Below are 16544 nucleotides of genomic sequence, written 5' to 3'. Positions count from 1 at the left end.
GGGATTTTTTTTGTTATTGAACTCTTCTATTTGGATAATAAATTTAACTTATCTAAAAAAAATAACACATCAACAATTCCATTAATTTTTTAACAAATGACCAAAATGAAACAAAAACATAACATTAAGTATGATTTAAAAAAATAATTAAGTGAACAAAAGAAAACAAAAGTGATAGCTGGGATACAAAACTTGTAGTTTACCCTTGTTTCTTAAGCTAAGAGAGCTTGGAAAGGGAGTTTCAGGAAAATGCAGGATACAAAGCATAAACACGTATATCTAGTTAAACTGAATAATTTCCTGGTAATCTAGAATCACCATGACATCAATATATGGTTAAAAGTTGCATGGAAATGGCGAAACCCAGAAAAGGAAAACAGCAGATTCTAAGGCAAAATTATATCCAATCCTTTCTGTGAAATTGAAAATAAAACATTCAAATAACAACAAAAGCATTCAGAAAACAGATCTCTTGGTTCCATTGTTACATGTTCAAACTGTTTTTGTTTTTGGAGCCTTTTTCTTGAGTTGTCTCCTGGGGACGGAGTTCTTCATGCCAATGAAGAACAACAACGCGCCTAACAGCGCCAAGTTCTAACACCAAAACCAATTTCTTTTAGAAACAATTAAGAGAAAGTTTTATTAATATGTACAATGACCAAATTATGGAAATATAAATACACTAACCAGTGAGAACTTTGCGAAAAGTAGACCAAATTCCTTCTTTTCCGTGTCGTAGTTGTAGAAGTCATACAGTACGGGGGTGAGAATGACCTGGTGCAAAACCTACACAGCAACAACAGTGTCTTTAGCAATTCAATCTCCAAAAATAATAAAAATATGTACATGAAAAATAAATACTAAGGGTTCCAATTTGACGAGCAAAGAAAAGTCACAATTATAGTGGATTGAAGTCGAGAATTAAAAAGAATTTAAAGTGCTACAGTTGTTGCAAGAAACGTCGCTTGAAGAAGGATTATTGGAATTTGCCCAAAGATTGCAATTCTCAAGGAAATATTGGAAGCACTTAGATGATAAAAATGCTCTCTGATGTGAAACATAAATAGTTATGGAAGGCAGGGATTGACCCATGGGTGACGAGGCAGGGTAGTCACCCCTGAAAATTTCAAATTCTCTTATATTTTAGATTTTTTCTTTGTATTTTCTTTTGATAATTTGTTTTCGCCCCCTATATAAGTCCACTCACCTCTAAAATTTTATAAGTTTACCCTCTACCATAAAATCTTACGTTCGTCCATGATGGAAGGCAAAAACTGATTTATAGATGTGCGGCTTATTGATTCTAGAGCCACATATCACAAGACCTCAAGAACATAAGGGTTCCATCATTATGCACATATTTCAAGAAGATCTGTGTACAGTTATGATGATCATGCCTTGGTGATTGTTGGTAATGGAACCATCAAATGTAAGATATATGACGAAATAATGCAAATTGTTTGAGATGTGCAATATGTGAAAGGCCTAAAGAAAATCTATTATCCTACAAGTTGTTGGATGATGATGCGAGCAAGATTGGAACACGAAAAGAAATAATAGAGTTTCATGGAGGGTTTGTGGTGATGAAATGAGAAAAGATGCAAAAATATTTATTTCCACACATGTAATTCAGATTCTACAATGTTGCGATTTCAGAACCTGAGACATATGTCAGAAAAAAAATGAAAATTCTTGTGGAGCAAAAGCTACTTCCAAAATTAATAAAGGTATCAGTTCTTTTATGTAAACATTGTATAAGTAAACAATACTGGTTAAGATTCAAAACATCAAATTCTGGAGGTGAAGTTTAAAAAATTTTCTTTTGATTTTTTAAATTTATATTTTCTTAGAAGGATAGAGTTGCACATTTCTTTTTTGTTTTTATCCCAATTTATTTTTCAGAATGTTCAATTTTATTGAGTTATAAAGTTCAACTTAGCTTAAATTCAACAAATCAAATGACCCGATTTAAAAAATTTAATTACTTAATTTGATTAACTCAAAAATTTCAAAAAAAAAACGAAAAGAACTTTGATTTTTTTCAAATCAAATATTGCTCGCCCTTAATTATTACAACAATGGATTTCGATTGAGTTCATCAAATCCATTATTTGCTTTATTTTCAAATCTCTTTTTACATAATTTGGTATCCAATACTTATAATTGTACATTTTCATTGAAGTTAGAAAGAAAATCACAAAAAAGTAAACTTTTATTATTAAGATGTTTTGACTTTATTTGATTAAAAAATCTAAATTTATAAGATTGAATTAAACCAAAACACATTAAAATTATGTTATTTTACCATCTTACTCATACTCTTACATCCATATATGTTGGACCAACCAGTGATTGAATGCTAATATAATTTAAGGTTGGCATTGAAATCTAATTTTTTTTAAGTTAGTTATTCATTTTATTGACGATATCCGCACTAAAATTTTATTTTTATCAAGTCTTATATGAAAATTTCGTGTTGTTAATATATAAATTATCATCCTCTCAAAAATATTTCTAAATTCGCTACTATACCAACACGGACATAAAAATAAAATATAGCATAAAAACTTACCAGGAGATAAGCTCCGATAGTGCTGCCAAAGGTAAACAGGATTCCACCAACACCTTTAAAGGCTACAGCAGCAGCAACTACATACTTGATCTGTAAATAACATCCCAAAGAGTCACCACATTTGAAAATTCTCATGTAAACGAAATATAATTAAGGTTTACTTTAAAGATGATAACCATCAAATTTTGGGGAAAATTGCTATGAATGTGCACTAAAATAAATTTTCAAATTCAATCTAATATATTTTTTTTCTAGGTAGTCTTAGAGCCGAAGCATAGCAATTCTTACATCGAATTCCGGAACTTGAAACCCTGCGTGAGATGACACAGTCTTTGAGAATACGTCCAATTTTGGTCTTAGCTCCTTCGCCGCTTTCCCTCCATCAACGCCGAATTCATTGAATCTATATCGCATGAACACATTTATCATAAAGACTGGGGGAAAATGTTATTTCTAAGATATATTTTAACCATTAAAATTTTCCGTTATTAAAAAAACAACAACAAAGCGTTTTTAATAGAATCAAAATTCAACATACATGCTTCACTTGTAAAAAAAATGAATACAGCATGCTCTAATCTTAAATTACACTAATTTTTCCAAACAAGATCTATTCATTAATTAAAGAAATCGTCATTAATTAAAGTAAAAATCAACTTTTAAACAGTTGAGAAAATCATGATTAAGATCTAAACAATATCTTTTCTTTTTTCACAAGAACCAAACGGCCTCATTAAAGAACACAAGAACAAATTTGCAGATCTGAAATGAGCCTTACTCTTGCCAGGCAGAGAGGATGAACACCGAAGCGAAAAGTACTCTCCCGATGAAAGAAACCAACGCCATTTTCCGATTGAAAATCCTAAAAGAAAATTCAAAGAAAAAATGCTTTCGACAACGAGAAGAAATTGCTGTTCTAAAGCGAGACAATATAGTGAAGAAAAATCAGAAGCCGGGGATTTTTTATAGAGAGTAGAGGAAGATCATGCGAAGTGATGACGTACTCGCGCGAGTATGGTATTGTTGAAAAACACGCGGAGAATACATCGTGAAACACGTGGATTTAACCAATCATATGAGAAGGGAGTGGAAGCAAGTAGAGAGCGAGTTGAGCTCTCTTTTCACGGAAATGTCCTTCGGAGTTTGGTGTAATTTACGATCGTAGCCATCCAAGATCCGTGTTTTTAATTAAAAAAAATTAATTTTGCCGGTCTTTTGGTCCAACCATTTGAAATTTGAATGCCGAGATTGGGTAATGTCCAAAAAGTTCCCTTCTAAAGCAAAAGGAAATTTACCAAACTTATAAATTTATCACTAAATTAGAATTAAAATATATTTATAATTTTTTGAGCAATTCAAATGAGAACTAAATTAGAATTAAAATATATTTATAGTAGACTGGCTACCTGGAAGACTGCTTTGGAAGAAAAAGGTTTAAGGATCAATATTGAAAAGACAGAGTATTTATGTTCAAACTTCAATGGGAACCAAAACGATGAAGATGTAGAAGTATGCATAGAAGGACACGTTCTCCCCTCAAAGGATTGTTTCAAGTACCTAGGGTCTATGATACATAAAGATGGGGGTGTAGATGATGACGTTACACACCGTATAAAGGCGGGATGGCTAAAGTGGAGGGCCGCTACTGGAGTTCTGTGTGACAAGAAGGTCCCTCTAAAACTTAAGGGAAAATTTTATAGAATGGCAGTAAGACCAGCGCTGTTGTATGGATCAGAATGTTGGGCAACCAAGAAGGATCACATAAGGAGGATTGAGGCCGCAGAAATGAGAATGCTTCGATGGACATGTGGTAGGACTCTGAGGGATATGTCGACAAACTCTGCTATTAGGATGTCCTTGGGGGTGGTGTCTGTTTCCGAAAAATTGAGGGAGGGAAGACTACGGTGGTTTGGGCATGTCCTTAGGCGACTACCGTCGGATGCGGTAAGGAGGGTAGAGTCGATTACAGTCGACGGTGCCAGAAGGAAAGGACGACCAAGGCGAAAGTGGGAAGACTGCTTGAGATCTGATTTGAGGGATTTAGCCCTTACCAAAGACATGACCTCTGATAGGAAAATATGGAGGCTAAAGACTAGGGTAGTCGAGTAGTGTGGGTCACATCTATAGGGTGTATCATCTCTGTCTTCTTTTAATGTCTTTGTAGTGTTTTCCATGACTTATACTTTTAATACGTTTCTGTTATTGGTATTTATGAAGGATTAGAACTGGGCTTGCTAACTTTGACTTCTGTGTATCATTCTCTTCATGTTTCCTCTTTTAAATTTAGACGGATCTTATGTTTCTGTCTATATGCAGAGATTCTTTCGCAGGGATTATTATGCAGGGATTAATTCCCGTTACAGACGCACATATGATTTTAATGACTGCATATGAATACTGATTAGCTATGTTTTTATGTATTTATTTATACATGCATTGCATTTTATCTAAATTTTTAATTTTCTGACTGCCGGAGGTCTTCCACGGAAGCTACTCTTAACCTGGCGTTGGGGGTAGCCTACTACCCTACCTCCCCCTTACCCCATACATATGGGAATTGGGTTTTGTTGTTGTTGTTGTTGTTGTTGGATCATGAATAAATGTAAGATTTTATGTTAAATGATGAATTTATAAAATTTTAAAGATGAACTTATAAAATTTAATCTTTAAAATTTAGATGATAAAAACAGATTACCAATACAAAAATATTTATTAAATCATAATCTAAAATTTTCATGAGTGATTGCCCCGTTAGTCCCTCTTGATTTATCTCTAATTCAAATCATATCATTATATATAGAAATAATTAAATTAGAAAAATCATTCTATATTGTACAAACCAAATTACCTTAGTGGTTAAAGGAATTATTATTATTATTCTTAGAGCTCTCGGGTTTGAACACCAATAACTGCATCAAGGGTGATTGAACGTTAATTCTCACATGATTAAAAGTATTTTGAAACAGATAATATTTTGAAAAACATCCTAACTTAATAAAAAAAAGGAGAAATCACTCTATATTAAATATTTACAATATGATCTATATTAATAAATATATACTTTTACTTAGAGATAGGCATGGGTCGGGTTTTTGGTCCACCTGATCCGAGAACAATGAATCCTCCACCTGAGATCGAACCCGAGCCTATCGAAACAAGATTTCACTCTACCTGAACCCGACCCGATATATAACTTAAAAATCGGACCCAACCCAAAATAATAAAAAATATTATTTTTATTCAATAAAAACAGTGACTTAATTGAAAAATAATAATATATAGAGGGGTATTATTGTAATTATTTCTAAATATATAAGGAAAATTATTTTTTCGAACAGGGTCGAGTATTTTTCACCCTAAACTCGAATCCAACCCGAACCTCACATTCAAAAAACCCGTCCCGACTCAACCCGAACACGATTTTTTTTTTAAAAAAAAAAACCCGATCCAACCCGGGTCCCATGGCCATCCCTACTTTTACTTTTTTTAATACATATATGTATTATCTTACACAGTCGGTAAATGTTTAAAGCAAACCTAGCATTAACCAATTCAATTTAAATAAAATAATGTTTAGTAAATGTTTAAGACTTCCTTCGGATAACAATGGTTTTGTCAAAGGGAATTTTCATTGCGTTGCAGATATAATTTCCACTAGAGTATGGAGGTTCTGTCATAAAAAAATAAAGTATATCATAGATCATTCAAGTAGGTTTAAAAAATCATTAAATTATAAAAACAATGGTCACTAAATTTTATCAAAATATTATAAAATTACCATTGAATTTTATTGAACTGTTACAATCATCATTAAACTTGTTATAATAACACATTGATCATTTTGTAACAATTTTATAAATTTAGTGACCATGTTATAACTTTTGAAAATTAAGTAACCAAAATGATCATTTGAGCATATTTTACAAATATCTCGTGTAAGTTTATCCAAAAAAAACGTCTAATGATAAATTTTAAGTAAACTACACCTTTTATCACTTAACTATTGAGGAATTCCAGTTTAACCATTAACCTTTTAATTTTATCAATTAGACCATTTAATTATTTAAACAATGTCAATCAAGTCAATTACCATTTGACGGAAGAATTGAAGTGAAAATTAAAATAACTTATAAAATTGTATAAAATCTATCCAAATAAAATAAAATCAAGTCAACTCCTCCTTCAAATGTTGATGTTGACGGTGAATGACTTAATTAAAATCATTTAAATAGTTAAACGATTTAATTAATAAAATTAAAAGATTAATAATTAAATTAGAATCCCATCATAATTAAGTGATTGTGAATATAATTTATTCTAAAACATTTAAGTGGACAATGATATATCAATTTCAATTGATTGTTTTAGAAAAAGGAAAAAAGAAAAGAAAAGTCGTTATTGAATATTTGAGTGAATTTATATATCATAATAATATTAATTAGAGATTTGAAAGTTTACTAATAATCATAATTATACATTAGGCACTACTTGGACAAGTGCTCACACGTTCTTATTTATGCCAAATATTCAAGTGTGCTCATGGAATGTCTGACTTTATTTATTAGTGTTTTTTAATTAATCATTGGTATCCGAACTGATTAATCTAGATCAGGTAATGTAGAGGCACAGGTGATCCTCCCAACCCAGTTTGTTCCATTCGCAAATATCAGGATTCGAACCCTTGTACCTATTTTTATTTAATAAACAATAATAATAACTAATGGTATTTTTATTTTAACTTTTTAATATTTTAATATTTTGATTTTAAAAATAAGCCTTTAATAGAGTTTTCTTCTTTGTTGGAACTGATTTCTCTTTGTCTTGAATTCCTCCATTGTGCACATGTCTTGTAAGTCGTTTTCTCTATTCAAATTAAACATGGCGTTGACCAATATTTGCTTTATATGTTCTCTCCATTGTTTAACTGTGTGACCAAAATAAGTGTTTAAAAACCATATCAAGTGGTTTGTTAAAGTAATCCATTAAATCTCATAAGTGATGTTGATGAACTAAATTTTTGCGAGGAGCTTTTTGGAATACATAACCTGTTCATTTGAAAAGGAAACCCATATACAAGATAGAACTTGTTAAAAACACAAGTGCATAAATATTAGAAATCTCATCATGATATACATCTTTGACATGTTCGATTCTAGGAATAGTAGTATGTTGTTGAGAGGTAAGGGTATACTTTTGGGATAGTGCATCTTCTATTATGTTTTTTCTTATCTCTGTCTTTTAACCACTTAAAGGATTTATGGTTATTATGGATGATACTTCGAAATAAGTACGTTGTGTTGTACGTCAAATATATACCCATTCAACACTTACACTCACGTCGAATATGTATTCATTCCAAATGCATGAAAATTTTGGAAAAAATTGAACTTACCTTTGTCAGATTCGAATTCGACATTCAAACCAGATCCTGGTATCATGGCTTCTAAAGATGTTTGAGCCTGTTTTAATGTCGTGTGCATCATGGTTCAAGCTTGTGGGAAAAAGTAAATTATTATATCTTATGGAGTATGTTCTTCTCTTGCATGAGGGTGCTAAAACAAGCTATAAAACGTTTTCAGGGGTGCCATATCCTGGTTTGCAGATGCGCGACAAGCCAAGACGTGTGGAGATTTATTTTTCGAGTTGGGTTATCAGGGCCGGTAAGACCTTTTCAGTCGGCCTCTCTATTTTCTAGCAGCATAACATCGGACACTGTTGGCAATGGTCTCATATGTGTCATCTGGTTCGTGATGCAGTGGAGTCCCGAAAAGGAGAGGGGCAGATGACTGCTTGTGAGGTTGCTCTTGTACATTACGAAGACATGGGGATCCCGAAAGATGTGGCTAAATTGAGTGTTCGTCATGGTATGTGGGGAACCGTTAAGAAATTGCACTGCGGCATGAGGGCATACCAGAATGCTAGGAAAACCAACTCTTCCTTATCGAGATGTGCTCTGACGGCAAGAATTACCACGAAAGCTTCTCCCGACGAGAGCACGGATTCCGAGGAATATGAGGAGGAGGAAAGAATGGTTATGAGGAAGCAGAATGATTGGAAATGGATCGCCATAGGCGGAACTGTAGCTTTGGTTTTAGGACTCCATTCAGGAATAATTGGGAAGGCATTGTTACTTGGAGCAGGGAAGAGAATCGCCCGACGGTGAGAGTTGTTTTCCGGTGAGGAACTTGTTACTTTTATATAGTTTTTTAAAGAGCCTATAATAAGCTATTAACATAGTTTGAAAACAATTCAGATATTCATTATTTATTTATTATATGTTGTTGTCATATATTGAAATGCTTTAGCCTGGCCCTCATTTGCTTAAAACTATCTTGAATGTTCTGGCAATATAACTCAATTATGCAACAGAAAAATGTTACTAAAGTAAGTCATAATATTTTATAAGTTATATTGGGTGATATGTGAAAAATAATATTTTTGATGTATTAAAATTCATTTAAGTATAAAGTCCGGTGGTCACTTATAATTAGATCTCTTATTTGATAAAAGGCATAATATTTTATGAGTTATATTAGTTGATATAATTAGAATTATGCAGCGAAGCAACCTGTCAGATAATTTGGTTTGTTTAATATTCCTTAATCACTTCGTAAAACGTCTCATTCGACTGAGAGATTTTTTTGATGTTGACCGTCATTATCAAAAAGAAATTCCGTTTTTCTTCGTATATTTGAATTTAATAATTTTCTTTATAATGATACAATGAATATGAATCAAATAGAATCTGGCTTGATAACATTTGGTAGAATCTAGCATATATATATATATATAATAGCAGTGATGAATATGTTTTTTAGGGGTTATTATTTCGAGTTGAACTCAAATAGGTTGCTAGCAGAAATATCTAATTTACACAGCTAACTCTTATTTTTCTCAATCTCTTACGAATCCCAAAAGTTTCATTTCCCCATTGATCAAATACAAGGTTAAATATGTTCTTTCAGAATCAAAATGCAAACCATCTGCAGTGACAAATTCACGAACAACAGACCCCAATTCAATCCAACTAGATGCCCTATTTTTCCTAACTTCGTTTCTCTAACCCTAGAAACCCCATCCCACCTTTTTGAATCAACATAAATATTGGATAAGAGAATATAGTTACCCGAATTATCTGGCTCGATCTTAAACAATCCGTCTGCAGCGATTTCGGCTAACTCGACATTGCGATGGACCCCGCAAGCTGCAAGCAAAGCTCCGCAAATGACTGCAGTAGGTGAAAAGGCATGTGTCTTATAAGATTATATGCTTCTTTAAGGCACCCGGCTCGACCAAGAAGATCAACAATGCATGCATAGTGTTTTTCTGAGGGTTGAATTCTGTGTTCTTCCTGCATTTGTTTGAAGTACTTCCACCCGTCGCTAACGAGACCGCCATGCTTACAAGCAGTCAAAACTCCGAGATATGCAACTCCATCTGGTTTCATGTTTGTCCTTTGCATCCCCTTGAACAAAGAAATGGCATATTGAACCATGCCATGATTTGTAAAGCCAGTGATCATCACACTATAACAAAGCAAATCTTTCCGATGAGTCATCCTAAAAACTTGCGAAGCCTTGGAGATATTTCCACATTTTGCATACATGTTGATCAAACTAGTGACGATTCGTGAACTTGAAAAAAAGTTGTGGTTCGGTGAAGTCATGAATAATTGATTCAGCTGCATCTAGAATTCCTAACTGTAAGCAAGCTGCAATAATCTCCAATACAAATGTTTCTGGTTTAATACCTTGCCTTTTAAACTGTTTATACAATTCCAAAGCATCACAAGGGAGCCTATTCCGGGCATATCCTCCAATCATGGTGGACCATGAGATGACATTCCTCTCGGGCATTTGATCAAACAGACATCTACCGTTACTACCATCCCCTGCCTTAACATATCCATCTATCATTATAGTCCACGATGCAACAGTTTTACAGGGCATTTTGTCAAAAAATTCTTTCGCAACCTCAATTTCCCTGCTTTACAGAACCCGGAAATCATCGAGTTCCACGTCCCAGCATCTCGAAGCCGGCATTGCTTCAAAGACAGACTGAGCAGAATCAACATCACCCACATCCAGAAATCCAGAAACCATAACATTCCATGAAGCTAAATCTTTGGTAGTCATTCTATCAAAAAGCATCTTAGCCTCTTTTATATCCCCAGCTTTAAAATATCCCTGAACCAGGCTCGTCCAAGAAATCGCATTTCTATCAAGCATTCCGTCGAACAGCTTTCGTGCAAGATTCGCTCTACCATTATGCCCATACCCCGAAATCATTGAATTCCAAGAAACCAAATCTTTTTCCTCCATCCCATCGAATACCCTTCTTGCCAAATCAACTTCTCCACATCTCATGAACAAATCAATCACCGCATTTTGCACAATCAAATCGGAACAGAACCCACATTTAAATCCCAGCCCATAAACCGTTTTCCCATCTCTGACCCTCTCCAACCTGGCTAAACTCTTGCGAACCGATGCCAAGGTAAAGTTCGAAGGTAAAACAGAGTCTTCCCACATCTCTGAAAGCAAATACAAAGCTTCCAGGTAGCTTCGATTCCCAACGTATGCATGGATCAAAGCAGTCCAAAGAAACGCATTTGGTTGAGGAATTTGATCGAACAACTTGTGGGCATATTGGATTGAACCAAACCGCTCGTAGAGCCTAAGAAACATGTTTAGAACAAGGTCCGATGAGGCTAAAGAAACATCGATCAAGACACGGGCGTGAATATATTTCAAGGATTTGAGAGATTGAGCTCTGTTGAGGAGCCGTAACATAGAGGGATTCATTTCATGGCACCAACAGTATTAGGATAAGTTGGCACGTTTATGGCATTTATAAATAAGGGCGAAACCGGTGTTTCAAAATTGATCCGAGATACACGAACAAAGCGATCCAAATGGTTAAAGATATACGAACCAAGCGATCCTTATGAAGAGTTTCACAAAGCTAAAAAGATGAACATTTTAATGCCCCAACAACAGCTCTCCTTGCAAAATCAAAGAATCAAAAGACAATGCCCCCAATTTCCGAAACAGCTAGATATGAAAACAACTATATTTTAAAAATTTAAAACTCATAAATTATTAAAAGGATTAAAACTTTATAAATAGAACTTCTAACTTTTTCTGAAAACGTAATATCGGATTTTATGGTTTTTTTTCTATGATTTTATTTAAAATTTTATTGCACAAAGCGATCAAATTGCAGATAAAAACTAAAGTCGGTGATCAAATTGCATTTGACGAAAAGTCAAGGCTCATTACAGCTCAAAGCTAAAGCTAGAGGCCAAATTGTACAAAAATAATAATCAGAGACCAAATTACCACTCAAAGCTAAATTCAAGCGCCAAAAGATTGGTATGGTTTTTATTATCTTTTACAATAAAAATATTTCAATTATTTGTAATTAATTTGCTATGTTTTTTTCCTTTCTAATTTTGTGTAACTTAAACTTCACAATTCTTTTAAAAATGTTATATTCTTGGTTGATTAATATGTTCATATTTCCTTCCACATAATGTTTATCTCATTTTATCTTTTTATATTTATCTGTGTGTAAAGTTTAAACCAGGGATATAAATGAATAACCATTCATCGAACTATTTATGTACCCTTTATAACAGGCAAAAGTGCCCAGATAATGTTGTAGGGAATGTTTAATTCCCAAAATAATCCACTCCAAATGGGGTGGATGCTACAGGGTTACAAGCGCGTTTGAGATCTCTCGGCGTCTTCAGGGGTGTTGGATTCGTTCAAGGATCTCTCGACGTCTTCAACTTTGCAGCGAAACTGAAATCGCCCCTGCTGCATGCGCGAGCTGCGACACTGCTGCTGCCTGCGGTGCTGCTGCTGTTGTATGTAGGAGCTCTGCATGTGGGCCTGGACGTGGGAAATAAAGGTGGTGAACAAAGAAAGCTGTTGTTGCATGTGCCAGGGGTGAGCAGCTGCATGTGGGGGGGCCTGGACGTGTATGCATACTGTTGGGAGGGGGCATGGACGTCTGAATCGTGCATGCATGCTGCTGGGATTTCTTGGCATCTTCTTCAGCATGAGGGGTGGATTTCTCGGTGTCTTCTTCACATGGGGGGCCAAATTTATTTCTACATGCACTGGGAATGGTCGAATAGACCACCAATAATGCATTCAGTTATGTTTATAAGAGGGGTTTAGCTTTGCATTTCATTGTGCATATGAGTCGGTGTTAAATTTATAGAAGCAAATCTGCAAAATAGTGTGTGGATAGTCAACAATTAGAGCTGTTGCTTTGTTTGAAGTGGGTTTACAGTGATAATTTTTCGAGTTTTAGTTTAACGCTGTTAAAAAAACACATAAGTTCTCTCTTGTTTCCCATGTGAACTCCGTTTATTTTTTTCAACATATTAAGTTGTATTTGAGTGTAATATTTTTTTTTCTAGATTTGTTGAAACATGGCAGAAGAAAATGTTATTTTGAGGCTAGATGATCAACACATTTCGAGTCATTTGGGAGAACTGGTATTATGATTGAATAATTTTTTATTTGAGAACGATGAATTAATTTTAATTACATGGATTAAAAAATTGTAGGATGACGAACAATGAGTCCTTCGTCCTTGACTTATCAATTGTGAGATGCCAGATCAAAATATTGTCGATAATTTAAAAATAGTCGATTTTATGATGTCGCTTTTGTAAGAGAATTTAGGTTTGTCCCCGATTGGATCAGTGCATTAATTGAACAGTGGAGACCATAAACTCATACTTTTCATCTTCCGTGTGGTGAATGTAAGATCACTTTGGAGGATGTGGCTTTACAACTCGGTGTTCCTACAAATGGAATGGCAGTGGTGGGAAATACTGATCTTAACGTGTTTGCAATATGTGAGCAGTACCTTGGGAATGTACTACACAAAGATTTAACAAAAGGGCCATGACTGAGATTATCCTGGTTAGCAAATGAGTTTAAGCTCGATCCTCAGTGTAGTGAGCAAGACATTATATATGCAACTCAAGCATATATATTACGGTTGATCGACGGAATCTTGATGACTGATAAATCCAATAATCTTGTCTATATACAATATCTTCCGTTTTTGTGTAACTTCTTTATGACCCGTCAGTATAGTTGGGGATCGGCAATATTGGCATTATTGTATCGCGAGATGTGCAAGGCGTCATTACTTGTAAATGATGCGTATACGACTGAAATCGGTGGGTGCACGATGTTATTACAATTATGGGCATGGTACAGAATTCCATGGTTAACACCGATTAGTCGAACTGCAATTGACTTTCCTCTTGCCGAAAGGTAATTTTTTTTATTTAAAATATTTGATCTTAAATTAATTAAAGAATATTTTGTAAAGGAAAAATAATTACAGAATTTTATTTTGATTGGTATACAGATAGAGGCATAAAATAGAAAGAACGGGGTTGACTCACAATAACGTGAAAGAGTTTAGGTTTAAGATTGACATCAAATGCAAAGTTGAGGTTATATAAAATTAATTAGCGAATTTATTTATTATTATGTTTATATAATATTTTTTTGTTTATTTATTTATTTTATTTAGGTATGAATTTTATAATTATTTAATTAAATAATAACTAAATAATTTTTTTAATAATTTATTTGGAGGTCGTACGATGATGGAGAAATTATGTCGTGCGTACCGTAACATGTCTGGGAGGGTTGTCAATATTGGTGTTATGTTACACCATTGATCCATTTTGCATTTGTGGAGTTCCATTTTCTGATAGAGTGTTGAGGCAGTTCGGCTTCCACCAACCTATTCCAAGAATTCCAGATAATCATGACGCTCTCCACAAATTAGATGGGCAGGGCAGGGTAGGGTCGGTGAGGATTGGTCTGTGAGGCATGCCAACCATATCAATCATTGGAACAACATGGGTTCATACTTGCCAACGCTCACTCCTATACAAGTGGATAACTTTGGCTTCCAGAGTTCGGATTACCTGAATTATTTCTAATAACATGGAAAGCAGTTCTTGACAACGAACAGAGAAAGACAACAATTTATAGAGTATCAGAAAAAATTTGGTAAACCCGAGAAACCAAGAAGGAATGGGAGTGGGAGTTCTTCTCACCGTGGAGCAGAACAAGAGACAATGGATAATATCCTACTGGAATATTTTTATCACACAAGATTATTTAATCAAGTGTTTGGTGATTCTGGTGTTACGCCCTACACTTCTCAGCTTGTTCCTCATCAATCATCCATGTTCTCTCCCATATTTGGGGAAATAAATGATTTTGATCAGATGACATCTATGATGACAAATACGAGTATTTGTCCTGATATGAGAGAGCATAGTAGTGGTGGACTTATATTTACAACACCGAAACGTATGCCCTCGATGAATGAGCAGGTTGGTTATGATGAACAAACTCTTGAACAAGTGCAACGACCACAACGAAACCGACGTGCGCCTCAACATTATTATTCAACAACACCCTGACACCGTCAAGAGTTGTAATCATTGTTTAATTATTAGTATCAAATTTAAGTAATTGAATCGAATATCATTATTATTAAATTGAGTTTTTTACCATTAAATCATTATTAGTAATAATTATTATAATTTCATTATTAGTAATCATTAATAAATCATTTGTATCAAATCATTATTATTAATCATTACTAAACCATATCATATTATTCATTAGTAATCATTATTAAATTATTAGTATCAAATTGAAGTAATTGAATCAAATATCATTACTAAATTAAAGATTTAATTTAAATATAAAGATAAAATTTTTATTTAATATTATTAAATCATTATTAAATCATTATTAGTAATAATTATAAAATCATTATTAGTAATTATTATAATTTCATTATTAGTAATTATTACTAAATCATTTGTATCAAATCATTAAATATTAATAATAAAATATTATTGGTAATCATTACTAAATCATTAAATATCAAATCATTAAATTAATAATTAATAATTAATAAATCATTTGTACAAATCATTTTAGTTTTCTAAATATAAAGTAAAAGTTAAATTCAAATACATTAAGAGAGAGAATAGAAGCTTTCACGTGGGAGAGAGAGGGGGAGCAGTTTTTCACGCGTCAACTGCAATATGAATTATTGCATGCATGAAACATTCATTCAGCTCACACGGAAACATTTTTTTTCCAAATGTGCAGCATGGAAACAGTTTTTTTTTTTTCACGCATCAACTGGAATGCATTATTACATGCATGAAGCATTCATTCAAATCACATGGGGCAACTATTATTGGTTTTTAATATATTATTCATATGTTATTCTTGTTTAAATTAATAGATTAATTGTTAATTCATATATTATTCTTGTTTAAATTAATAGATTATTTGTTTAAATGAATTGAATATAATCTACAAATTTATAAAAATTAATTAACAAATTTGTTTGGAATTTAAGAAATCAAAAATGTTATAAAATTAGTAGTAATCATTAATAAACCATTAAAGTTCAAATCATTATTAGTAATCATTGTTATTCAATCATTTTTAAATCATTATTATCAAATTATTATTAAATCATTAGTATCAAATCATTAAATCATTATTATTAAATCATTAATATTAAATCATTAAATCATTATTAATAAATCATATCATTATACTTAAATCATTATTTATAAAATTAGTAATCATTATTAAATCATTAAAGTTCAAATCATTATTAGCAAGCAATCAAATCATTATTAAATCATTAGTATCAAATAATTAAATCATTAGTATTAAATCATTAGTAGTAAATCATTAAATCATATCATTACACTTAATTTGAGTTTTTTACTATTAAAGTTCGAAACCTTACTAAAAAAATTTCATTTCAGTAAGGAGTTAAAATTGACGTTTTAAACTTTAAGTAATAAATATATATATTCGAATAATAGAATATAACAATTTATAAACAAATACAATTATTCATTATCAAATAGAAATAAGATTAC

The 16544-nt window shown here is 32.8% G+C and overlaps 2 protein-coding genes and 1 pseudogene across 2 annotated transcripts; 1 reads left to right on the top strand and 2 right to left on the bottom strand.

The window, feature by feature from the left end:
• Positions 1–257: 257 nt before the first annotated feature.
• Positions 258–3526, bottom strand: LOC120201474. The gene is made up of 5 exons (XM_039202077.1): positions 3351–3526; positions 2861–2975; positions 2573–2662; positions 688–786; positions 258–594 (listed from the first exon to the last, which is right to left on the bottom strand). Exons 1-5 carry the CDS (start codon positions 3416–3418, stop codon positions 493–495), a joined length of 474 nt encoding a protein of 157 aa, XP_039058008.1. The 5' UTR covers positions 3419–3526; the 3' UTR covers positions 258–492.
• A 4488-nt stretch (positions 3527–8014) lies between these two features.
• On the top strand, positions 8015–8790 carry LOC120201472. Its single transcript, XM_039202076.1, has 2 exons — positions 8015–8232; positions 8329–8790. Exons 1-2 carry the CDS (start codon positions 8022–8024, stop codon positions 8733–8735), a joined length of 618 nt encoding a protein of 205 aa, XP_039058007.1. The 5' UTR covers positions 8015–8021; the 3' UTR covers positions 8736–8790.
• A 667-nt stretch (positions 8791–9457) lies between these two features.
• On the bottom strand, positions 9458–11458 carry LOC120201478 (annotated as a pseudogene).
• Positions 11459–16544: the final 5086 nt, after the last annotated feature.

Source organism: Hibiscus syriacus, unplaced genomic scaffold (genome assembly GCF_006381635.1).
Source record: "Hibiscus syriacus cultivar Baekdansim isolate YM2019G1 unplaced genomic scaffold, ASM638163v2 tig00007372_pilon, whole genome shotgun sequence".
NCBI lineage: Eukaryota > Viridiplantae > Streptophyta > Magnoliopsida > Malvales > Malvaceae > Hibiscus > Hibiscus syriacus.
This window is presented reverse-complemented; position numbering and strand designations above follow the sequence as displayed.

Coding starts and splice junctions, on each gene's coding strand:
- LOC120201472 (XM_039202076.1), top strand. CDS start 8,022: ATGTTTGAGCCTGTTTTAATGTCGTGTGCATCATGGTTCAAGCTTGTG. Junction 8,233..8,328: donor GAGTTGGGTTATCAGGGCCG/GTAAGACCTTTT, acceptor TTCGTGATGCAG/TGGAGTCCCGAAAAGGAGAG.
- LOC120201474 (XM_039202077.1), bottom strand. CDS start 3,418: ATGGCGTTGGTTTCTTTCATCGGGAGAGTACTTTTCGCTTCGGTGTTC. Junction 2,976..3,350: donor ATCCTCTCTGCCTGGCAAGA/GTAAGGCTCATT, acceptor CATGCGATATAG/ATTCAATGAATTCGGCGTTG. Junction 787..2,572: donor CTATCGGAGCTTATCTCCTG/GTAAGTTTTTAT, acceptor GTTGCTGTGTAG/GTTTTGCACCAGGTCATTCT.